The sequence below is a fragment of the Onychostruthus taczanowskii genome, unplaced genomic scaffold (genome assembly GCF_017590055.1).
Source record: "Onychostruthus taczanowskii isolate IOZ18803 unplaced genomic scaffold, ASM1759005v1 scaffold3, whole genome shotgun sequence".
Lineage (NCBI taxonomy): Eukaryota > Metazoa > Chordata > Aves > Passeriformes > Passeridae > Onychostruthus > Onychostruthus taczanowskii.
The window spans coordinates 8278613-8303299 of NW_024500349.1; the positions used below are offsets into that span (position 1 = coordinate 8278613).

General features: G+C 41.9%; 2 protein-coding genes across 2 annotated transcripts in view; both read left to right on the forward strand.

Moving 5' to 3' along the window:
- ARMC3 (armadillo repeat containing 3) overlaps nucleotides 1-2425 on the forward strand; it is a 51460-nt gene extending 49035 nt beyond the window's left edge. The window contains exons 16-17 of the mRNA XM_041408627.1: nucleotides 794-956; nucleotides 2095-2425. Coding sequence (XP_041264561.1) covers nucleotides 794-956; nucleotides 2095-2295 — 364 coding nt within the window. The 3' untranslated portion in view covers nucleotides 2296-2425. The remainder of the gene's footprint in view (nucleotides 1-793; nucleotides 957-2094) is intronic.
- An 11481-nt stretch (nucleotides 2426-13906) lies between these two features.
- MSRB2 (methionine sulfoxide reductase B2) lies at nucleotides 13907-23899 on the forward strand. Its single transcript, XM_041408598.1, has 6 exons — nucleotides 13907-14090; nucleotides 14183-14343; nucleotides 15317-15423; nucleotides 16396-16472; nucleotides 20400-20547; nucleotides 23000-23899. Exons 2-6 carry the CDS (start codon nucleotides 14238-14240, stop codon nucleotides 23105-23107), a joined length of 546 nt encoding a protein of 181 aa, XP_041264532.1. The 5' UTR covers nucleotides 13907-14090; nucleotides 14183-14237; the 3' UTR covers nucleotides 23108-23899.
- The last annotated feature ends 788 nt before the right edge of the window (nucleotides 23900-24687 follow it).

Sequence of the window (24687 nt, forward strand, 5' to 3'; positions counted from 1 at the left end):
CTCAATAACCCTTGTCTCTGTGGCTGAAACACTGAGGGGAACAAAGGTCTTTATACATACAGTGACTCTGCACAGGAGAGATGAAGGGGTTTGTGTGTATGGGGAGACTTACAAACCAGGGCTTGGTCCTGTGTTGCACAGTCCCCCAAAAGACATGCTTTTGGCAGAGCTTGCACTAACAGTGAGTTCTGATCTGTTCCTATTTCTGAGCCATTTGTTTAATGGATAAATACCGCTCATCCCCAAAATATTGGCTTCAGTATAAGAAAAAACATGTAGAAGATAAGAGCCTTCAATGAATACAGCTGCTTTTCTATGTTGGGATCATTACCTATGGCTTTATTTTTGTCATACATATTCTTGTGCCTTTATTACTATTTCAAACAAATTATAGGTCTGGAGACTGTGATATGTAACTCACCTAATCTGTTACCTGAAAACATGACCATCAGCTTCTGTAATTACTTCCTCAGTAATTACACTGTTATTGATGACTTTTTTCTGAGGACTTTGTGCCTATTCTACAGCTCTCCAGAATCTCTGCTTTTGCACCTTGGTTTAGGTCTGTGACAAATACGAATGACCTGAGTTATGGTTATCTGTATTTATCAGTAAGCATACTTAAAATACCAATTACTGAATTAACAAAAATTAATTAAGCAAAAGTAGAAAAAGTATTACAGTCTTAAAGGTCATTCACTTCTTGCTTGTATACATTTTATTGTGCTATATTTTTGCAATAAATACTAGAGGAATTATAAATGCAATTGATCCCTGTATGCATTTGTAACAGGTTTGTTGCAGACAAGATGGGTGGCACTGTTGAACGAGAGGAACTGCATAACTTCTGCTGGGAACTTAACATGAGTGAAATAGAATTTGAACTGAAAAGCAACATTGTGCCTATTGGGACAATCAAAAGAGGGACGTTCTATCACAGAGCTTTGCTTTTCAAGGTACATTATCATTTAATTTGCAACATAACATATTGTTGTTAAATGGATAATCTAAACTAAAGTACATTTGCATCAGTATAATACATTATTTATATTCATGTAAAATCTTTTGTATACAGTTTTATAATTTTTCGACAGCAAAGTTGATTTCCCAGTGAATGAAAGCCAGCATCGCTTCTTTCTGTAAACATTCTTGTTGTCATTAAATTGTCTTAAGTGATATCAGCAGAATACTTGATAAATGGCAAAAAGCCAAAGTATTTGATTTGGAGTCAAAACATTTTACATTTTCTGTAAACTGCAAAGTATTGAATTATGCAGCTTCCTTATTTTTCCATGCTGCAAATGTAAACTTGTTGAGACAATTTTTAATTTGGTATCTATCCAGTATTCTGTGATAGTATATAACAGCTTCTATGTTCTAGTTTCTTAGAAGAAACTGGGAAGTTTTATTTGTTCTTTCTTCATTTGAAGATGGATTCCAGGATTTCATTCCAGCAGATGTATGTTGAAAAAGCAGTTTGGTAGCTGGAAACCATTATAGGTCTGTCTGTGATAGTGCAGCCCAGAGGAAAGGCAGGTGTTTCATCTAGCAGACACTTGCCTCACATTTCATTGCTTCCCACATTTCCAGGGCTGAAAAGCAAGGAGTGTGCTTCAGAGTGAAGCAACAGTCCTAAACTTACGCTGATAAAAATGTTACATTTTTACACTTAATATTTCATACTAGCTCTATGTGTGCAGTGTGCCTACACCTCATTGCTTGAGTATACTTCAAAATGTTATTCAGAAGTAAGTCTTCCAAGTAGACAAAAAACATTGGTGGGTACTGTGGGTGTTGCACTTCATTTGAGATCTGAAGGACTGGCTGATAACCATATCAGTGTTTGAAAAGAGTTAAAATTAATGTTTTTCATGTTGTGCTTAGGATATGTGAGAAATAATGTTTAAAAGCCTACATTTTCTACGCAAAACTAAAGGTTTGAAGTTTGGAACACTTGAGAAATTTATAAAGTCTGTTTCAAGAAAGCACTAGGCCTTTCAGGTGTTTTGTTTTTTAAGCATCACTGGGCCTTGCTGTATATCACAGAAGCTACATGAATTAACTGCAATTAACTGCATTTTCTTTCTTTTTTAGGTGATAGCAGACAGAATTGGCATTGGCTGTAGTTTAGTTCGTGGCAAGTATAACAGAGCTTGGAATGAAGTTAAATTGGTTGAATACTCTTCCAAAGGGCTTCTGCTTCCTCCTCAAGAGTATATTGTAGATCTAATGTTTGAACCAGGCTGTTTGCTAAAACAAGGAAGTGCAAAGGCTGATCAGTACAAATTTATTTAATAATCTTGATGAATATCACCAAAATGAATATTTTAAATATGTTTGCAGTGCTGTATTATGAAACATGAGGGGTAGCTGTCAAAAAGAAGTGTATCTGGTATGTTGTCTTAAAGGTTTAATTAAATGTGGTTTTGATATCTAGCTTCAGTGCTTAGGAATTTTGTTAATTTTTTGGTAGTATTTTAAGACTAAATTGCAAAACTATAGATTAAAATTGGGTAATCAATAATATTTAGTGTATGCTAACATTACAATGTTTATTAAATAGGTTAAATTCCAGTACAGCATATCCTTTTTTTTTAAATTTTCCTTCAAATCCCATGCATACTTAGAGGAATTTCATGTCCATAAAGTAAATAAATGTGACATCTGATGAAATGACAAGACACCTAAAAACAACTGGACAATTTTTCTGTGAAATAACCAAAGAACTGAGAACTAGAACTACAATAACAGTACACTTTCAGCCTCTGTAGAAAAAAAACCCCATTTATATTTCTTAGAACTTGGCAGAGTTAATATTTACAGATAATAGGATACTCTGGATGAAAGTATATACTGTTTTTCCTGGCACAGGAAAGACAGCTGATTGATAAGTTAGTGCTTGTGATCTGTTTAAGTTCTTTATTTTTGACTTGAAGATAAAATGGACTCCGAGAAGGCAGCAGTTTTAGACAGGGAATTTGTATTTCTTGCAGCCTTGGGTAACGTGGTGCTGCTGAAGAGTGGCGGTGCTTTTAAAAGAGGTAAAATACTGACTAGAACACTCTGGTAAACACTTCCTGGTGAAACTGTCAGGAATGTACTGGAGTATTTCAGAGAGCACCACTATCAATTGAGTTTACTGTGGAAAACTGAGAGAATGCACTGTACAGCAGTTAGACCAGTGCAGGCCTAACAGAACTGAATTTCAGAAGACCAGAACACCTACAACAAGGCGTTTACTTCCTGCCTACCAAAAATATGATTAAAAAATTTGGGGTCTGTGTTCTTTTAGCTTTTTTAAGTTTGTGTAAGCACAGTCCCTTGCCTTAACTGCTTTGGTTGAGGAGGGGTTTTGTATCTGTTGTATTCATTACTGCTCATGAGCATGATCCCACCACTCCCTCTCCTTCCTCCTCTGACGTGCAGCATGATTTCCTGGTAGCCCTTAGGGGAATATTTTATCTAAATTTATGTTGTAAATTTGCTTATATGGCCTCATGCTCATTTTTTTAAACCTTATGTTCAGCAGTCCTCTAGACATCAGAATGAAAAAGAAATCTGGAAACAAAATGCAGGATGTGCTGGCAGAACTAAGAGAAGGGTGAGGATGTGTTTCTTATCATTGCTATGTAGCAGGTAGGAGACTGATGGCAGGTCATGTGCTCTCACTGACAGGTATGATTGGGTATAGAAACCCACAACTTTGAAAGTCCAGTAAATTGAAGTAAAATAAGAATTAATTTCCTGCTAGCTATCATTTTGTATCGTTTTCTTACATTGGAATGTCATTATTTTGTATTGGAACCGTAATGTTAAAGTATGACTTACTGTGTTTGAGGAGGTCTTGAAAAGAAAGCAATTTCTGTTGTTTCTAATAAAAATCAATAAGGAAAAAAACAGACAAAATGCAGTTTTTCAAAATAAAAATTGGGAAATTTCTAGACATATAAACTCACTTTGCATAAAATAATTATCTAAATAAATAAAACCAAGTACTATACCCTTCATTGTATAATGCAGAATTTGATGATCCAGAAATGTAGGATCCAAAAATGTTTCATGTCTTTCACAGTTTTGAATTTGTACTGTCTGAATTATGTCACTTCAAAATTGTAATGCACTTGGATGTCAGAATTTAGATCTAGGTAGAATATAAACACTTCAATCTAAAATGGTTACTTAGAAAACTGCGCTTTATTTGTCAAGTACGTCAAGAAATGCCACACTTTTTTCTTTTATGTTACTCAGAGACATGTAATTGTGTCCATGGCCAGGTGAAGAATCCCCCCACCCTTGATAAGAGCAGCTCAGCTCACACTCATTCCAGAACTGAATCAGAAAACAAAATGTTTAAACATTTCTACAGGGCTCAGCTGGGTGAATATTCCCAGGACATGCCCAGCACACACCATTTGGCTCGGGCTGTGCCTGAGGGAATTGATTGCCTACCCTCATTTAAGGAGCAGATGGGGAAGGGCTCGTATTTCCTTTTACATAATAGTTCACTGGGCACATCAGTCACACAGAAGGAGTCAGGCTTGATGCCTTCCTAAGCACAAACAAAACAGTGCAGCTACCTCATTGCAGGATCTGTTCTGGCCACTAAGCACTCTGCATCCCTTTTTAAAGATCTGCTGTCATGCAGAAAAGAATGCAGCATTAATAGACTACAGAAACAGAAAAGTTGAGCAACCTCTTCAACTTAATATTTGGGAGTAGCAATTAGGCTTTTCCTTTGGAAAAAAATAGTCTGGGTCTCCAGTACCCACTTCCAGAAATGTTCTTATATTTTACTGCCTAGACATGTAAATATCTACTGTAAAATGTAGAAACTGTACCCTATCTAGAATAAAATACTCATAATTAGGTGCTCTCCTGCAAGGTGAAAAGCTTTCTTAAGCAAAGGTAAGAACTGAGACAAAGTTCATTCCTCCAGAGCTATGACCACCAGGCAATGACACAGAAATGGGCCTTATGGCCAGCAGCTGTGCAGAATGAAAACCAAGTGAGATGTGCTCAGCTTCTTGAAAGAGAGGGCATGTAGATGGTTATCCCAGGACAGTGATGGGGACTGAAGATCCTGATTTGAACAAGGCACCCCCAAGTCATCCTCACTGTGGTGTCTGTGCTTCTGAGAGAAGCTGGCATGAAGACTCTTTCCTCCTGTTCATGGGAACTGCCCAGCTTAGTATTGACTGTGCAGAAATTATGAAGTGCACTGCTCAGCTTCCTGCATGGTCTCTTCCAAGGCATCTGTAAGTGACACACCACACATGCACACACATACACACCCCACTGCCCCCACTACTCATTAAAAAGAATTTTAGTTTTGATTTGGCATTGAAAAGCACAATGCTTAATATACAGCACATCTGCATATCAAGAAATACAAATCTGGACTGTGTTAATAAAAGGTTAGGTATGATTCCTACCTGTCTGATGAATGTGAGTCAGTAAAGCAGCAGATCAAAGTGATGGTGGTATCAATGGGATTGCAAGTTCCAGTAGAGATTTTGGTATGAGAGAGTCTAATGCTTTGGCCCTACAAACCTCTGCTTTTGCTTGTTCTGTGTGTCTGGGACCATTGTGGCTAAGGGAGTAATTCCAGGAGCTGCAGACAAGTTTTTGGCTGAGACCTGTTTCTGAGGGGTGCTTCTGGTAATCACCTTGCTGCAAAGTGGACTCTGCTACCCCCAGCAGGCGCCGAGGCAGCACGGATTGCTGGCAGCAGCAGTACCAGCTCTTCCATGCTCTCTTCTATTGCCCTCCATTCTGAGCAGTAGGAACACTGAGGTTAACTTGCTTTATCTTTATGCTAGCAGGGAACAACTACAGTGTAATTTATAGATTTGGGACATTTCAAACGGTTTCTGATTACCCACTGCTGAACTAGAGCATTGGCTTCACATCAGTCCCTCAAACTGCACTCCATGCGTGTAGAAATTGAAATGAACTCTTCCTCCAGGAAATCTCTGTTGCTGATTAACTCTGGGTCCTGAGAAGAATCCAGAGCTCTCAGAACAAAATACATATTTATTTTCAGATGCAAAAGGAACTTTCTTCTGTTACTTTCTCACTAAACTTGTCTTCAGGGGAAAACAAGTCTTTTATTAGTAAACATGGGCTTTGAATGGTGACATATTATTTCATGTACAGCTTCTTTGCATGGATCTGCACCTCTTCTACTACATGATTCATTTCTCTGTAAATCCAGCTCATTATTGACACAGAGTGTCGGAATGAAAACTGCAGAGACAGTAGACATTTACTGGCCAGCATGTTAACTTAGTTACAATAGAAACGTGCACTAAAACATTTATTTTACTCATAGCACCCTTGCTGGTTTGTACAAAGGTCTTCCTCCCGACAACTTTATCTGGCCTTCCTTGTCCAGTGTCACCCAGGCAGAATTTAGAATTCACGTACAGGTAGAGCATGGACAGGAATGAGCAAAACACAGCGGGGGAGAGACATACACATATATACACACATATGTGTCTTTGACCTATAAAATGTTATTTGTAGGACATGGAAGAAATTGGAGTATTGGAGATACAATGAGCTAGTAAAAGCTTTTCTTTCATGAAGAGTGAGCTTATTTGCATGGTAATGAACCAGCTAGTTCTTCCACCTCATTGATGTTCCACTGATATGCTAAGACACCATCTATGGAAACCTTGTACAAAGCATAATTGAAACAAGTTCTTACTTGAAGTTGGATAGATGTTGGGGGAAATACAGTAAGATGAGAAGAAAATCATATCAGAGCAGGCAGCAGATCCTGTTACTGATGCAGCCCTTTGCCCAGGTTACACCCACCTACTCAAATGCTGTCCACAACCAGCTCCCTTCATGCTGGTCCTACCTTGCAAGTGAGCACAGCAGACTCTGTCTTCCAGCAGACCAAATGCTTGGGCTCTGCAGGATCTCTTTGCTTATTTTAGAATAAGAGACAAAAAAAAGTTCTTCAGCGAGAGCTGTTCACCCCTGGTTTTCACTCCCTCATCCATGCTGCATTAAAGTAACAAAACTCTCCCTAGGCTCCACAGTGGGCAACATCTTCCCTTTTTGTGGTGCCAGTGTTGTGCAAGTTTGCTGTAAAAACATGCTGCCAAGTTCTTGTGAAGCAGAAACTGCTCCAAAGTCACTTCATTCCTTTGTTGCAAGAAAGATTGAGCTAACCACCCAACAAGAGACCTCAGTGCCTGCTGCTCCCACAGCTTGCAGTCTTGCTGTTCTCCATTTTTTTGTTGCTTTCTTTTACTGTTTCCAGTAGACATCCCTAGATTGTCTTCCTGTGTCTGATACTCATCTCTTGTGTTTTCTCATCTACATCCTATTGTGGTTGAACATCAGCCATCAGCCCCACACAGTCTCTCATGCACTCCTCCTCCTGTAAGTGGGGGGAGAGAATCAGAAAATTCAGTTTAATAGGTAAAGCAAAAGCTGCACATGAAAGCAAAGCAACACTGGGAATTTACTCACTACTTCCCATGGCCAGGCAAGTATTCAGCCATCCCCAGGAGAACAGGGCTCCATCATGTGTTAACAGTGATGCGGTGAGACAAACAAACAGAATCGCAGAATCACAGAAGCAATTGGGTTGGAACAGACCTCTGAGATCTCTGAGTCCAACCTCCAACCAGACACCACCAAGACAGGTTCTAAGTACCATGCCCAGTCTTTTCTAAACACCTACAGGGAGTGGACCTCCACCAACACCATAAAGGACATCCCTCTGAATGCCCTCCCCCTTCCTTCATCTCCCCCCTGTTTTATAAATGGAACATGATGCTGTGTGCTATGGAATATGCCTCTGGTTACTTGGGGTCAGCATCCTGGCTCTGTCCCCTCACAGGTTCTTATGCAACCCCAGCTCACTTGCAGGTGGAGTAAGGAGCAGAAATGGCCTTAGTGCTGTGTAAGAGCTGCTCAGCAGTAACAAACACATCCCCATGTCATCAATGTCTCCAGCACAAAACCAAAACACAGCCCCAAACCAGTACTGTGAAGTAAATTAACTCTATCCCATTCAAAATCAGTGCACCTTTTTCTACAGATCAGCAGTTCTTCGCAGTTATAAGAAAGACTTGAACAAAACCCCCCACACCATAGCATGTTTTTAATTCCTTTTTAGTATGAGCTTCTCTGAACAAGGTGCTTTTAGTGACATTGTCTGAAAGAAGATTCCTTAAAGGCCAGGTGTCAAAAAGATATTAAAGAGTCAAAAGGCTTTTCAAAATGTCAAATCATTAGTTTTAATTGGCATTAGGGAACATATTATGAAAGACTGGAGATCTGCTCAGTGTCCCAAGATATAACAGATCTTGGTAATGATACCTAATTTCCAAAGTTGGAGAATTCTCTGACAAATGGGCACTCTTAAGACAGAGTTTATCTGTGGTAGATCATACAGAAGAATCACATGCTGTGAGTGCCAGTTTCTTTTCATTACACTGTTTTTTTCTGCAGACTTCTAATGTAAGTAGGTTTAATCCAATATTCACCTGCTATTAATGGGAGCTGCATTACCAAAGAGAGAACTAGTGACTAAAGGTTGGCTCCTAGGCATTAATATGTGCAAAAAAAGTCAGGGATTTTAAGCCCCAATATTGGGCTATTCAGGTACCAAATTTCTTCAGGAATTCCCAATGACAAGACAGTGTCAGGAACTGACAGGGACTTGGACTTTGCAGCGCTGGGTCAAATTTAATGTTGGGTCTTAGTAAGTTCCCTGCATGACTGTGTGACATGTGGTACAGGTCTAAAACACAAATAATGTGAAATGCAGGCTGAGCTCAGGATCCATGTGCCAAGGATCACACTGGTCCAGTGCTCAGGGTGCCTTCTTTTGAGCAAAACCTCTGGTCAGAAATCTGGAGTTATTTACACAAGGATTACTCTGTAGCATTTATTATCATGGGATAGAGGAGGGATGGGAGTCACAGAATCCCAAAATGGTTTGAGTTGGGAGGGCTCCTAAAGATCATTTCATTCCAATCCCCACAGTGAACAGGGACACCTTCCACTAGACCAAGTTGCCCCAAGCACCATCCAACCTGACCTTGAACATTTCTAAGCATGGGACATCCACAGCTTCTCAGGGGAAGCTGTTCCAGTGCCTCATCCAGGGGCTGCCACTGATTCAGTGCATTACTGCCACTAGCTGTGTATTTGCTGACCACAGAAATTCAGTAGTAGAGAGCAGCACAGGTTTCAGTCAGGTCCATGCTCAGTTTTGATACTGAAACACTGCTGGAAATCAGGTGTGCTGGGGAGGTATCTTTGCTTGGCACTCAGAAATTAAAGCAATTCACTAACAAATGGGCTAGCAACACCTGGCCTATCAGAATTTTTTCTTGCTAGATGAATGGCAGTATGGTGTAGAAACAAGAGGTTCATGTGAAACCTAGAGCCTGCTCTGGTCCCTTCTGCCCTCTTCCTACATAGCAGATATGGACAAAACCATTTACCACTGACTCAGTACACTCTGTCTTTTCAAAAGCTCCTCACCTAAGGTTCCCACATAAGTAGGTTGTCCCCACAGATCTGGCCAGATTTTATATCACATGAAGCTGGAGGAGTTTTTGCTCAGTTCAGAGTTACTCAGATAGGTCCTGGAAAAGAAACCCCAACTGCTGTTCCAGTGGGAGCAAGGTGTGCTGGGCCAGACTGTCAGCAGGCACTTCATTTTCATGAAATGGAAAACCAGCTCATGCCTTGAGAACAGAATGCTAGTTTTTCCAACAAAAATAAATCTTTGGAGGGCTCACCTAAGAGAGAAGGAAAGGAAGATTCATAGCTTCACTTACATGAATCCCATATTTAAAAATACATCTAAGATGAATGAGTGGGAATAAAACTCATTCCAGCAAACCTCATTCCTCAGTAATTCCCATTTGCTGGGAAAAAGCAAACTCTGTTATCAGGGAAGTCACTCTGTGGAAGAGAGTCATTTTCCTAATCAGAGTGTGAAGCATGCCCTACTCTTAAATCATTTATATTTTACTGTTTTATGATGCAATCATGACTTACCTTTTTCTGTGTTTGTAATGAGAGAATAGAACAGATGGTCAGGGCTTAGTTCAGGGTGATAAATCCATTAAGATAACCTACAGAAAGTTGCTGCTATGACAGTTGCTGCCAAATAAGTGTTCATTCAATTTTCTGTTCAGGCTTTGGGTACTGTGTGGAACATCGCAGTTCTTCACTACCTTGGGATAAAAGGGATAAGAAATCATGCACAAATTTGTGTAATGTATTATTACTGTCTGTATGGCTCAAGGAACTGGATGGTATGATATAGGGGATGCACAGGGTAATGCAGGGAAATAGCCTGGATTCGTTGCTTCCCAACAGCTACCCCTGAAGATACACATACTCCATACCAGACTGCAGGTCTACTTTTAGCTGAACCAATGGCTCAATTGCAGAGTTCAGTTTTCTATCAAGGAGTGATTGCAAATTCCCATTTAACTTTGAATTCATGCCTTCACTTGTTATGCAAGAAATTTCTCAAAGCATTTAGAATCCTAGTATAATTTATACTAGACAGGACCTATGGAGGGCATTTGGTCTAATCCAGCTCAAAGCATTTGTCACAGTAGACCAAACCTCTAGGTCGCTTCCAACTGGAATTATTCTGTTTTATCCTGTCCTGCTCAAATTCCACCCTCAGACTCCAAGAGAAGGCTCCCACTTAAGCTAGCCCACAAATATGACGTATTACTTTCCAAAAACAAAGGCTAGAATAATCAGGTATCCTATAGCTTATGATTAGCAAAAAGAGATATTAAACCATAAAACAAACAAAGTGAGAAATTGTATGTTAATTATTTCTGATGATGTCTTTGACCTGAATCACATCAGGCTGCTCCATAAATGAATCTAAGCAGAATCCATAGATCAGCTTCAGGGAGGTTCAGATCTGCATTCAGTCTCTGTGTGTCTCTGGAAACCAGCAGTACCCTTTTCCAAGGTACTTTGACACTTCTGTTTCTAATAAATTTTGCCAAAATCGCTTTCCATCATTGGAATTCAGCACCAGGGCACTACCACATATCTTTAGATAGTGCTTCCATGTGGAAACAGTATCTCCATATGCCAAGAGCCCATAGTTTCATCACACCTGAGCAGCTAGAGGCTGGCTGTGGAGCTGTATCCAGTCTATTAGTGGAGAGAGAAGACTCTGCTGAGGAAGGATGTGGAGTTCCTGCAGCATCTCCTACAAAAACATTGAGGGTTTCCGTGGAGGAAACTGAGCCCCCCCCTGATACAACCCAGCACTGAAGGGCTTCTGCCAGACCCCTGTCCTTCACTGCCCAGGCACCTGGGCACACCTGAGCACCCCTACACATGAGAGGTCCCAGAGAAATTGCTGCATGCTGAGCTCCCACGTGTTTCAGTGGAACCACCCCACAGGAGGGGACATACATTAGGTTTGACAAAGTGAGCGGAGGAAAACTGATTGCATACAAATGCATACAAAATAAAACCACCACAATTTCAGTGTTTTCTTTCATACGTGGTAATCGGGCTTTATTAACAAATGCTGTGTAAGCAGAGGTTTGAATTTGAACAGGGTTTCTTTTCACTTCTGCACCTCTTTGCTGCCTGGCTGAGTGCTCAGTATCTTCCAGCACAGGCATTACATGGTGCTCTGCTTGTCCCCACAGCCATCAGTCCAGGCAGAGCCTGAGCTGGGAAATGGCTGGAGCCCCAATAAATATTAGCAGGATAGTCTGGGCTGAGACTGCCTCTCTCTTCCCTTCTGCTCTCGCCTACACATGTGATGCTGCTGCTGCCTCGGCACAGAGCCACACTACAGGAGGAGCTGAGGAGCTTCTCCCCATCCACACACGTCTAAAGGGACACTGTGCTTTGGATGAATGACCCTTCCCTGGATGCAGCTTGTGTACATGCTGGAGACAGATGACATTTTAACAATAAATCTGCTGAATTACAACTCAGGGAGAATTTACTTGAAAATTTACATAATGTAGCTAGGGGAGATTTTTAAATGCTTCCTCTTGTGCATAAGGGAGAAAAAAAAACAGGAGGAAAATTAAGTAACAGTTTAATTGGCTTTCAGAACAGTCTATGGGGAGAAAGGCAGGCCGGATGTCTGCCTAGCTACACGGCTTGGTGTGTGCTGTAACCATGGGAGGCAACATTACAGGCATGACAGGACAATGATTTGGTTTTTCAGCACTGAAGATCTGAAAAATGAATTACCTCCAGCTGGGGGGTTGTTTTCCACTTGAGGAAAACCTGTCATGCTGGTTTGGATAACTGCAGGTCAGGCTTCTGTTTCTGGGGAAAATGGAGGATTTTCTCCTGGTCTGCTATGTACCACCTCAAATATGGATCACAGCTGTTGGGATGAATGGGATCTGCCTCTTCCATCACCCCCCTCATTTTAATCAAGGAGTGGCTTGTAATGAACTGGGTAACTGAGAGGATGATGAGGCTTGGGCTGATGAGCCTGATGCCTTGTGCTCCTTCTGCTCCCACTGCCCCCCAGACCCCTACTTCCCTCCTCCAGAATCTGAGGAAAATCGTACAGCAGCAGACCTGTGTTGGTTCAGTTCCCACTGCCTCAAAACTGCTGCATTTTGGGATGGTACCAATAACAGAGACCTGCAAGAAAGATACTGACAGTTCATTTTTTATTTAATTTTGCCTTTAAAAAAAGCACCAGTTAAATCGATGTCAATTACATGAAAACATGCAAGTTTCAGAACTAACCACTTTCTCTCAGCCTCCTTCATTTCTCAGATAATTCAGGGAGAACTCTATTGATTACCTGTCCTCCTCAGGAGAAACACCATCTGAGTGAGATTAAGACCAGGAATGTAAGGGAAATGCCTCTCTTCTACAGCTGAACTGGAGACAGAGGCCGGGAGCGACTCCATCACCTGCTACCACTTCCTAGCCCTAAGCCACTTGCCAGAACTGGGGAAGTGTCAGATTGGGTCTCTCCTCACCAAAGGCTCCCTAACCTGTTCCAACTCCCTCCTAAACCATGGCTAAATGACTGATATAAGATGCCATAGGGGCAAGCTAGAAAGTGTATGGAAAGATCACAGGATCATCACTTGCCAAAATGGCTGAACATGGAAAAATGTTGTCCCTCTGCCTATAGCATGGATGCTGCCTTCTGCCAGCACCACAGTGGGGTGGCAAAGCCCTCTCCTCCCTGCCAGCAGCACCCTGAATCACCGTCCTGAGGCCTCACAGGCATCACATCTCCAGGGTTTTTATCCAGGTACTCTGGCTTCACTCCACTGTGTCTTATTACACAGGACAAAGCCATAAATCAGCCGTGTGCCCTGCTCCCCCTGCCAGGGGGTGCCGACAGTGAATGCCTTCGGTGCAGCTCTCTTTGGATCCGAGCAGAGGGAGTGATTACAGCCATGGTACTGATCAGATGCTGTGTTGGATATCCTCAGCTGCCATAGAATGCACTGTCTTTGGCATAAGGATGCTTCAATACAAATGTGTATATACAGGACTGATCACACAAGACTATTTTTTAGCTTTGATTTTAGAATTAGGCTGGAAGAATTAAACTAAAAGAAAGTAAACTTATTACTAGCTTTGTTTATTATTAGCATAATTATTAGCTTTGCTGTCCAATGTAATCAAAACACTTCCTTCCCCATCCTTCTGAAATGATGAACTAATTCCAAATCAGAAATTAAACTATTGGAAGAAAAGCAGACAGTAGCATTAAGGCTTAACCTAGAAAACTAACTTGTGTTTAGGTCTACCTTTTAAGGACGGGCTGCCAAACTAACGGACGTGTCCTATTACAGGTATATTTATAGGCCAAGCCAAGGCAGCTGTGACTGCAAATCACCGCGGGAAACCAGGAAAGCCTCAGATGGCACAGCTCCTTCGCCATTCCTCGATCCACAGCGCTGACAGCAATGCCTGCAACACACATCCAGGGCAGCAAGAGCGCTTTTGCATGCAAGTACCAGACCTGTTCTCCTTAAAAACAACCTAGAATAGCTGCAAGCAAATGTCTCAACAGGATTTTGTTATGTTCGCGGCTGCAGCGAGTGTTCGTTTTTGAGCTGCTCTCGGTAAGAAGTGATTGAAACCTTTACCTGCAAACGCTGCATCGGCATTTAAGCGGGTGCTTTGCTCATTGCTTTTATGAGGTCTGATTCTTTAGGTGGAACGCAGGGATTTCACACAGCCGGAATCCTGCCCGGTCCCGCCCCGCCGCTATGGCGGCTCGTTCTCTCGGGAGGATGCTCGGGATGCGCCGCCTGCTCCTCCCGCTGCGCTCCGCGCCGAGCGCCGGCTGCGCCCGCGCCGCGCACGGGGACACAGGTACGCGCCTGGGGACCGCGAGCATCCCCTGCTCGCCGTCTTCTGGCCACTTAGGAATGGCTGCGTTAGCATGCTGAAGGGTTTTGTCTTTAACTGGCAGGCTAAGTTCTAGGTTTTTTGGTTAAACTATCATTTTCAAATTAATTTTCCCCTGCCCTCTTTCCCCGCCCCCAGTCTCACCTCTACCTTGCAAGAGATTAATTTGGGCAAGCGTTCATTCCTCAGGAGCTGATTGTTTATCAAGGATCTTGTGCTGATGGGAGATAGGCTGGGAGGTGGTTCTCCACCTCAGACTTTACGATTAGGAGAGTATTAAACTATTTTACTCCCTGTTTTCCAGCCAGTCTATTAGTTCTTTGTCAATCCCATACCATCACAAGTGTTCTTGGTGTGTACAGACTCACAGGATACGTTGCTGGAGGTTTGCACCATGATGGGTGGCTTCTGCTCTGCTGCTGTGTGTCTCTCACTTAACTATGGCCCCATTTCTCTTGGGCTGTAGCTGTTGCTTTTTTCCAGTCCTCCTTCTTAGCACCGCTTTTCACTGGGACCTATGGAAGTTGCCGATGTTCCACAGCCCACAGATGAACATAACTTCTCGTTTCTGAGGTTTTCCAAGTGGTTTGCCAAACCTTTTAGTGCTATCCAGGGATGAAGGAGGATCACTGGCAGACCAGCAGTTATCCAGAGCCAGGGCAGAGGCAGTGCTGAGAGAGTAGGTGGTACCTGGGTTCAGAGGTGCCCATTTCCTTTACAAGCCTTCCCAAGTGGTTTGCTGGAGCTGCTCTCTGGATGTAGCACATGAAATGGAAAGCAAATGCAAAGTCCTGCATATGGCCCTGTTCATGCCCTTGAACTGCCCTCTGTGCTTTGTCTGTACCCATAGAAACTTTTGGAGAACTGAGATGATGATGGAAAGCATCAGTGGAATCTAAACTAGCTTACTAAGTTATCTTTCTATATCTAATTGAAGACACAGACCCCCTCACTAAACAAGCTGAAGCAGCTGCTGCTACAGACTGGAAAAAAAAATTGACTCCGGAGCAATTCTATGTTACACAAGAAAAAGGAACTGAACTGGTGAGCAAAAGTGTGAATGCTGTCCAAGGGTGAGCCATCTCTCTGCCTGCTGGGCACAGAAAAACCTGCCCTGGGGAGCTGTCACCACTCAGTTTCTTCACAGGATTCCCCTGCCTTCCTGTGGATGAATGTTAGACTCAACATACGGAACAGAGTGGATTTTGTTCTGACCCGGGCTGTGTTGCAGATGAAAAACATTCTGCATTCTTTTCATATTTTATTGGGGGTTTTTTTCTGGGATACTTTCCTGCCAGATCAACTGTCTGTGTGGTGGGAGTAGAGGCCTGTCTGGAGGACGGGGAGATCCTCAGATATTTTTATCCTGTAGTCTCTTTTTTATGATCATGTGTAGATTAGCCATGGAAATCTTAAACATAGTGGTCCCTGCAGGAGATGGGTTCTCCCTCAGGTGCCAGATCACCCACCCACATGTCCCCACGTTTCCTCCTTCTGTGAAGGAAGCTGTGTAGCATTGTGGGTGGAGTGCTGGCTGTCTCTAGCCCAGAGGCAGGACTTCTGCACACATGGAGCACATACCATGTGATCTGTGCCCACATCCATATCTGTAAAATAAGGATCCCAGTACCAGACCATGCAGGAAGGAGGAGAGTCTCTTTGTAAAGCCACTTTAAAGTTGTGGTAGTCCATAGCAGAGCCCTGGCCTTTGGGATCCTGCACATTTCACCAGCTTCTTGGAGGTCACGACTCCATGCTTGGTACCTGGATGATTTATGCATCTGACTGGTCTCAAAGTTTGTGGGGGTAGGGAGTAATCTTCACTACTAGCCCAAAGGCATCCTCCCCTTCATTTTTTTCAGGCTGCTAATGTTTGTTCTTCCAAGCCCCCCTGCAAAGCCTTCTTTTTATGGTTTTTCTCCTGTTTTGAATCTGATTCCTACATGCTTCTTCCAGATGGTGAGCTTTTAAAGACCTACATTATTAACTTCTCTTTTTTCCTTCCTATTTTGAAAGCCATTCAGTGGGATCTATCTGAATAACACAGAACCAGGAATATACTGCTGTGTGTGCTGCAATGCCCCCCTCTTCAGGTAACATCCTCTGGATTTCACAGCATCTTTAACGTGTACTGATTGTGACAGGAAGGGCAACATCTTTCCATGAATGGCATGGAAAGTGTTGGTCAGAAGAACAACCCCTTGGTGCTCAAGTGCTGTCCAGGATGCGTGTGGTGACACAGATACATGGCATGCCTTTTCCTTGAGCTGATGAGGATTGCCATGGCCAGCACACAGCTGTCATGCTGTAGTCTGCCTGTTTCTCTTGACACACTTCTTTTTAGTTGATAATAATTCCCTGTTTAAGAGGTCCTTAAGCCACAAGCTGCTGCAAAATGCATATATTTATGCATGAGTATCACTGTGTGTTTATTCTTGTGCTCCTCCATACTCATCTGCTGTCACTGGTGCTGCTGGGCTGGAGAGAACTTGGTCTGTCCTTGTCTGCTGTTGTGATGTTCTCATTGCTGGGTCCCTCACACTGCAGTTGAGACCTTCTCTTCACCCCCACCCCCTCCTTGTTCCTTAAATTAAATTGCACTATTCTTGCCTTTTTGGTTACATCTACTTTTTAAAGCCTGGCTGCAAATGATTGCACAGTTAACCTCTGTGCTCTTCACAATACTATATATATTTTGCAACTTCATTAACGTCTAAGTAAAAGGAAAGAGAGTGGCTTGGAGAAGGATGTGCAGAGGGTGTTCTGTTCTCTGTAACTGAACCAGGAAAGACAGTTTCTCATACTTTTGGTCTAGAAAATAGCCCTTATTTATTCCCAGCTGAGAACTGAATGAAACGTGGCTGATTTAAAGTATGAATCACAGATCAGAACTTCAAATTGGATGCTAAGGATCAAGAAATCTGGATAGTAAGAAAGGAGGGGAAAATGTAATGGATGTATTGAAAATAAATTTAAACTAAGCAATTAAATTATAATTGTGTAAAATTCGTTTTCCTTTGGCCAAGTGCAGAAAACTATTGTTATGCAAACATGCATTTCCTTAAATGTATAATTTTCCATAGAGGTTTGCTTATGAATACTTATAAATAAATTAATTTCTGATGTTAGCTCAGCATTACAAAATATTCTGAAGAGAAATATAAAACCTAAAAACACGTCTGGAAAATTCAGATAAATTAGAGAAATTGTAAAGTACTAGCTGTGGAAGAGTTCCTTCCATTCCTTCAGGTTTTCCTTCAATTTCAGCACCTTTTATATTAGACAATTGATATTGTCAGGCCAACATGAGGAGAGACAAACACTGGAGGGAATTGCTTCTGTTGTTAAACTAGTAACAAAAGCAATATAACCAGTCAGGCTGCCCTTTGCACTATCCAGCTCTCAGAGAATATAAGCACTTTTCTTTGCAGCACAAGGTAATGCTAAGCCTCACAGATAAAGAAGGCCAAACTTTCGAAAAAAAAAAAAAAAAACTTGTAAGAAAAAAGGAAACTATTAAATGTGAAAAATCGCCTGAAAATATATTTTCCATGGAGATGTTATGCTATGGAAAACACAAGCAATGAGGGGGAGAAGTGGTATTGGATAAGAGATTCGTTCACCATATTTATTTCCTAGTCCATTAAAAATGTTCTTGTGAAATTTTGGTTTTTTCAAATACATTAGATCATTAGCTGCAGGTAAACATGAAGTATTTCTTCCTTTCTTTGAAATGTGTGTATACATTTAAATCAGAATCTAGTACCTTCTGCTCCCAAATATACATTTGAAAGAGTTGAAAATACATGGAACGAACCCCTAACCTTTATAGATAGCAAATTGTGGTGCTTTAATGAAATCTCAAACCTTCATCAAACCATAAACCTACAGCTGAGATTCATACAGCAAAAAGCACTTTTTAGAATTATCTGGATTGCATCCAGGACGACTGAAACAGGGATCAAAGTAAATGACATGTGCTGGAGGAATGGTGTGTCGAGGTCTAATCTAATGCATATGTTTAGGGAAAGTCCATTTATCCATAAATTAAGTGGTGAAATACTTCAAAGGACAAATATGATCTTGAACAGTAATATTTTTGGGTACTAAAATGTTTCTATTAGGGAATCTAAGTGACATTACTCTTAATAAAACCACACAGAGACCATTTCTGTTGAGAGCTATTTTAACAGCTCAAAGGATTGCTCCTTTAGCAGTGGAAAACATCTACAATAAACTTAAGTATTGTGAGTGGCATGTAAGGGACAGAGTCAGTCAGGGTCAGATGCAAAACCCCCACAGTATTAAAGACGTTCCTTGACTCTGTGGGTTTTCAAAGAGGAACTTTGTATCTATGTGTGAATAAACATAAGGATTCCTGTGTCAAAAAATTAAGAGTTTTGATGAAAAAGAAACTCAGCAGATGCATGTCAGGGAAGCTCAGAAGTCATGCATGGGTATGTGTCCCCCAGGCCATTCCTGGGGACTCTGTGGCTGGTAGGGACAGTGTTCATGTGGTTTTGTGGCAGGGAAAGCAGGGAGTCTGCTTGAGCTGGAAAGAAACAGGCCTGGAGCCCTAAGGACCTTGGTGTACAAACACAGAGTCTGCAAACTGCATTTGCTTCAGAGCAGGCTGCTCCTGTGCTGTGTCCTATTTCTTTCCAGTTTTATAGAGGAGTGGAAGGAGAACATTTCTCATGGCTGTCTGTGTGTTGATGTGAAGGACTAAGCAACAGCCCACACAAAAACTAGACTTTGGTCATTCTGTGCTAGTAAATCTTTTATTTCCACAGCTGCATTACTCAACCACAGCCTTGTACAGATGATTATAAAAATGCTGACTCATGCACTGTTCTTTGGCTTGGATTTTTTAAGCTTTCTGTCCAGTTTGTTTGCCTTATCTTTCTAAAAGGCACTGCAGTTAAGATTTTCAGATTTTTCTTCGCCGTGTGAACAACCCACCAAAATATACATGATATATATTACTTGGTTCGGATATATATATGCTTGGTTTTAAATTCTGTCGTAACTAACCTTTCAACCCCTTGATGAAGAGCTCCTAGTGGTGCTGATGTCTCCATTCACCACTAGATGCCAGTAAGAGCATTGGGTTTGCGAAACTGGGAAAAAACCATGAGAAATTGTGAGGAAATGGTTGTGGTGAGTCTCCAGACCACTAATCTGAGAAGTATGTGAACCTACCTTAATTTCTTGTTGTAACTCATGCGAGGTCCCTCTTTGATAAGAGAAGGTTCGTATTGCTGTCAAAGCTTGCAAACCAAAGGATTTATCTCATTTCTGTACCAAATACCTAAAATGTCTTTTGATCATATTTGCCAACACAGTCTAGGTTTTAATGTGCAGCTAAACAGTGTTGGTCACCCTGGATGTTAACAGGAGGCACCCACAAGCTGACAGTCTGTTGTGCTGTTTCCTATGGCTGTGGTTATCTCTTGGGAAAAGGAGATCTTTGTGCTGTGAGGATTTGTTGTAGGTTGATCGATGGTTTGAGCAGGTCTCTGTTTGATTTTCCAAACCAGCTTGATGGCTGACTGCAAGACAAAGCCTCTATCATCATCAGGCACGAGCCTGGTCTGGTGGGCCAGCCCAGCCTTTGTCTATTCTTCATTTCTGCTTGTAAACTCTCTTGTCTGAGATTGCTGGATTGAGCCAGGCTTCAAACTGCAGCTCTGTAGGTGTAATTCAGCTAAACACTATAGCATAATGTTAGTATAGCATAGTTGTCAGAAAAAAAACCCTTTTCTAAGCTTTATAAAATACCAACCTGACACTGAAATAGAAGCAGTGAGACAAAATCTCCTGTTGTGAGCTGATTGAGAATTCCCTTTGGAAAGAGTTTCCAGGACAGTTTGATGCCAATGAGAAAACTTCTACTGTGCCAAAATATTAATATTGGTACAACACAGGAATGAGGGGAGAAGCCAATGTTCTTAATACAAGCAGACTCTTTTGTAACATTTCTGTTATTAACTAACAAGAAGATCTGCTTTCCACTATAGCTCAGAGAAGAAGTATGATTCTGGGACTGGATGGCCATCTTTTTCTGAGGCTTATGGTACTCGTGGCAGAGATGAAAGTAATACCAATATTGTGAGACGGCCAGATAACTCACTGGGGTCAAGAAGAACTGAAGTTGTCTGCAAACAGGTATGTTTGTTTTGGAGATGATACACAAAGACACAAAGCTTAGCAGATGTGTTTTCTTTGTGCCCATGAATGAATCCACCTAAATACAACAGTGAGAATTACAGTATCACTGAGGCCATTCTTTCTCAGTCTGAGCTGAAGAAATGTATGTGAGTGGGGAAAGCAATTTTGTATGTGTAGCCAAAGGCTGGAGCTTACACAGAAAATTTACTCAAGGTGTGCTGCAAGGTGTGACAAGAGATGGTAGAAGAGACTCTGAGACAGGGTCCATGCATTTGGCCCATCACAGGGACAGTTCTTCCTCATTCAGCCTTGCTAAGTATTTGCTATAGATGTTCTTAAAATATTCAGAGATTGAGACACCAGCCCTTGAAGCTGTTTGCAGCCATTACCATTTGTCCTTCATCTCCACAGCTATTTTCTGTGGATTCTCTTGTTTCACAGAAGCTTCCCTTCTATTTTTTTCTAGCTATTTTGACTCCCTCAGTCATCTCTTTTCTAGACTAGAAAGTTATAATTCCTTCAGCTGTTCCTTTTTATGCAGTGCTTTTTAGTGTGCTCACCATTCTGTTGCTCTGTTTTGCATCCTTCCCAATCGACCCTTTTCCTTCTTGTAGTAGAGTGCAAGGTTGGAACAGCACTGCAGCTGGGCCCAGCCTGCAGCAGGGGTCAGAGGCTGTTCAGGTGTGTTAGAAATGGTGTTCCTGCCCTTACACCTTTACCTTTCCACAGACCATATTACACAGATAGGTATTTCTTTTGGAACCTGCTGTAACACACAGGTTCTTTTTCTATGCAGCTGCCACCTTTAACCATTTCTTCCCAACGCTGAATCTGTTTTTTACTTCTGTTAAGGTATAAAAGTATGCAATTGAATTTAATGCAAATTGCATCTTGTATTTGGAGTTTTTTTTTATGTCTCTGTGTGTCTGTTTTTGTAAACTGTTAAGATTGTTAATGCTGTCCTTCAGTGTGCTTGCAGTAGGCTTAGGTACATCTGCAAATGTAACAAGAATTTGCTGCAATCCATTATCTCAGAAGAGTTCATATTTGCAGCCATATGCAGCAGGCACCTTCAAGAACCCCAGCTGAAGACATTCCAATTTAATAATGTCACTGATAGCTATACTGTGTCTAATATTTTCATGTCAGTAATTTGAGAGGGAAATCCTCAGTTGATCTGTAAGAATGACCTACAGTGATTTATTAACTTGACATTTTCATGACATATTGAGATGTTTAGTTCCTCTCATTTATTTCCTATACTTTCTGGCAATAATATCTTTTGACTTTCTCTTCTGGGATCTTCTTGTTTGGGGGCAGATACTTGCCCATGACAAGATATGATTCCTTGTCACTCCCCAGGACTTTCCCACTCACAGAACTCAACAGTGATGTAATCATGAAAGTTCCTTAATTCAGGATAGCACAGTAATAATAATGCTGGTCCATAATTCCAATTATAATAATGCAATGCCAATGGTTTCTGGTCACCAGCAGTGATCCCCAGGGCTCAGTGCTGGCACCAGTTGTGTTTAATATCTTTATCAAGGATCCACCCTCAGTCAGCCTGCAGACACACCGGGCTGGCTGGGAGTGTTGAGCTGCTGGAGGGCAGGAAGGCTCTGCAGGGGGAGCTGGACAGGCTGCACTGATGGGAGAGGCCAGAGCTCTGAGGTTCAACAAGGCCAAGTGCCTGGGCCTGCTCCTGCCCTTGGCTCACAACAACCCCTGCAGCTACAGGCTGGGGCAGAGGGGCTGGAAAGATGCCTGGAGGAAAAGGTGCTGGGGGTGCTGGTCAACAGCAGCTGAACATGAGCCTGAGAGTGCCCAGGTGGCCAAGAGGCCAATGGCATCCCGGCCTGGAGCAGCAATGCAGTGGCCAGCAGGACCAGGGCAGAGACCATAACCCTGTACTCAGCACTGGTGAGGCCACACCTTGAGTTCTGTGTCCAGTTTTAGGTCCCTCAGTTCAGAAGGACATTGAGGTGCTGAAGAATGTCCAGAGAAGAGTAATGGAGCTGGGGAAGGGTCTGGAGCACAAGGCTGATGAGGAGAAGCTGAGGGAGCTGGGGATGCTTCTCTTGGAGAAGAGGAGGCTCAGGGGTGACCTTATCACTCTCTACAACTGCATGAAAGGAGGGTGCAAACGGGTGGGGATTTGGCTCTTCTCCCAGGCAGCTGGAGACAGGACAAGAGAACATGGCCTCAGGCTGGACGTCAGTGGGAATTTCTTCATGAAAAGGGTTTTTAAGCTTTGGAATGGACTGCAGAGGGAGGTGGTGGAGTCACCATGCCTGGAGATGTTCAAGAAACCACTGGACGTGGCAATTAGTGCCATGGTGGTGATCAGTCAAAGATGGGCTCTATGAATGAGAGGTGTTTCCCAACCTAAATGATTCTGTCATTTTATAGCAATACAATAATAAAATGGTAATAATTTCTGTTGCAGTGTGATGCCCATCTAGGCCATGTGTTTGATGATGGACCCACACCTTCTGGGCAGAGGTTCTGTATCAACAGCATTTCATTACACTTCAAACCAGGCTCTGGTCAGTGAGAAGTGACTCCCTCTGGCTTGCAGAACATTCTTTCTCTGCTCCTACAGCATGCTTGTAGAAAACTCTCATGCTTTTAACATAGAACTCAAATTTTAGTATTTATGCTGTAGTAGCTTTGTTTTCCAGCTGTTATCATTGTTGATAAAATACATATTTTTGTTTTAACTCTTTGGCAGTCTGTCTTTTCATGGTTAGTGTGGTGTGTTCATCTGGATCTGCTTATTGTATATTTTAATTTTAAAAAAATCTGTGCAATAGTTCACATTTGCAGCTATCATCATTAATTGTATTGAGGCTGCTGAAATGAGGTGCTCTCCTGAACCTGACTGCTTATTCTGAGCAGTAGTTGTGGCACTCAGGAACACAGCTGTACATGGCTGATCTTGGCAAACTTATACTTCTATAAAATCATCATATCCTTCTAAAGGGAAGCAAAAATAACATGAATCTTCAAATAAGATTCAAATAAGGTCGGAGGGTTTTTTTCCCCCTGATGTGAGAGACCCTTAGCTGAGCCAAGTGACTTTGCTGTGAACCCATAAAAGCAAAGTCCTGAAGGAGGACCTAATTAAAACTGTTTTAGGCAATGGAACCAGTGGAGACATTAAGTCTTTCTTCTTTTAAATCAATTATTTTGATTCTGTATCCAATAGCAGAGTAGAAATAGGGTTTGCTCCAGAAACTTCTCTTACAGCAATTATATGACAATAATGTAATGATATGTATAATATTTTCAGATTTCTGTTATCACTTGTGTATTTCAGAATCCAAAAATAAAAATCAATATGGAGTTTACTGTATTTGGGGGAAATAAATCATCATTAAAAAAACAGGCTTGGTAAAGTGTTGCTTTTGATGCCTTGTCTGTTCTTCCTTGTACGAGTTTGTAAATACTTCTGCATTCTCCCAAGCATTGTCATTATGGTTTGCCCTAAAAGCAAAATAAATCCTATGTCTGTTAAATTGAGCTTTCCTTCCTTCAGAATTTTTTTCCAGAGAAAATAATCTGTGACTCAGAACATCAGCTCCACTAAACTGGCTGGGTTTAAATGCTTCCCTGCTGAGAGTTACTAGGCAACATCTCATTTGGCTTTACCTATAACAGCCTGTTTCCACTCTCCCCACTTTGGTTGCCTCAGTGATAAAAAGGGTGTGTTCATTTACTAGTGTAGTCTTAAAGCTGTTTAATGTCTTCAGAAAATGGACCTCTACTGCACGGAATTTATTTCTGCTCCTTCCATCTTGGACCTCTGTGGTTTTTCATTCTCCTCTGCTTTCTACAGGGGAACTCTGCAATTCCCTGACATCATAACTCTACAAATCCAAAAACATCATAGAAGCAATGATCACTACAGCCAACCTAAACCAGAATGGCACAAAGCCCACCAGGTGTGGAGGTGTGAAGCAGCATGAGTGAAGGCAGCACTTGGTGCTACTGATTTTATGCAGTGTCTCAGCTGGTGCCAGTCCCATTGCCATCAGAGGTATCTGTTAACAGCACTAACACTGCTTGCTGTGCCTGTGCTGCAGCATGCCCTGCCTCTCAGGGTTGCCCTTGCATCACCCACTGTGTTTTCTG

Bases quoted from the DNA above. Each gene is read 5' to 3' on its own strand.
- MSRB2 (XM_041408598.1), top strand. From the start codon at position 14,238: ATGGCGGCTCGTTCTCTCGGGAGGATGCTCGGGATGCGCCGCCTGCTC. The intron at 14,344-15,316 runs GTACGCGCCTGG...ATCTAATTGAAG, and splicing joins CGCCGCGCACGGGGACACAG to ACACAGACCCCCTCACTAAA. The intron at 20,548-22,999 runs GTATGTTTGTTT...TTTCTGTTGCAG, and splicing joins CTGAAGTTGTCTGCAAACAG to TGTGATGCCCATCTAGGCCA.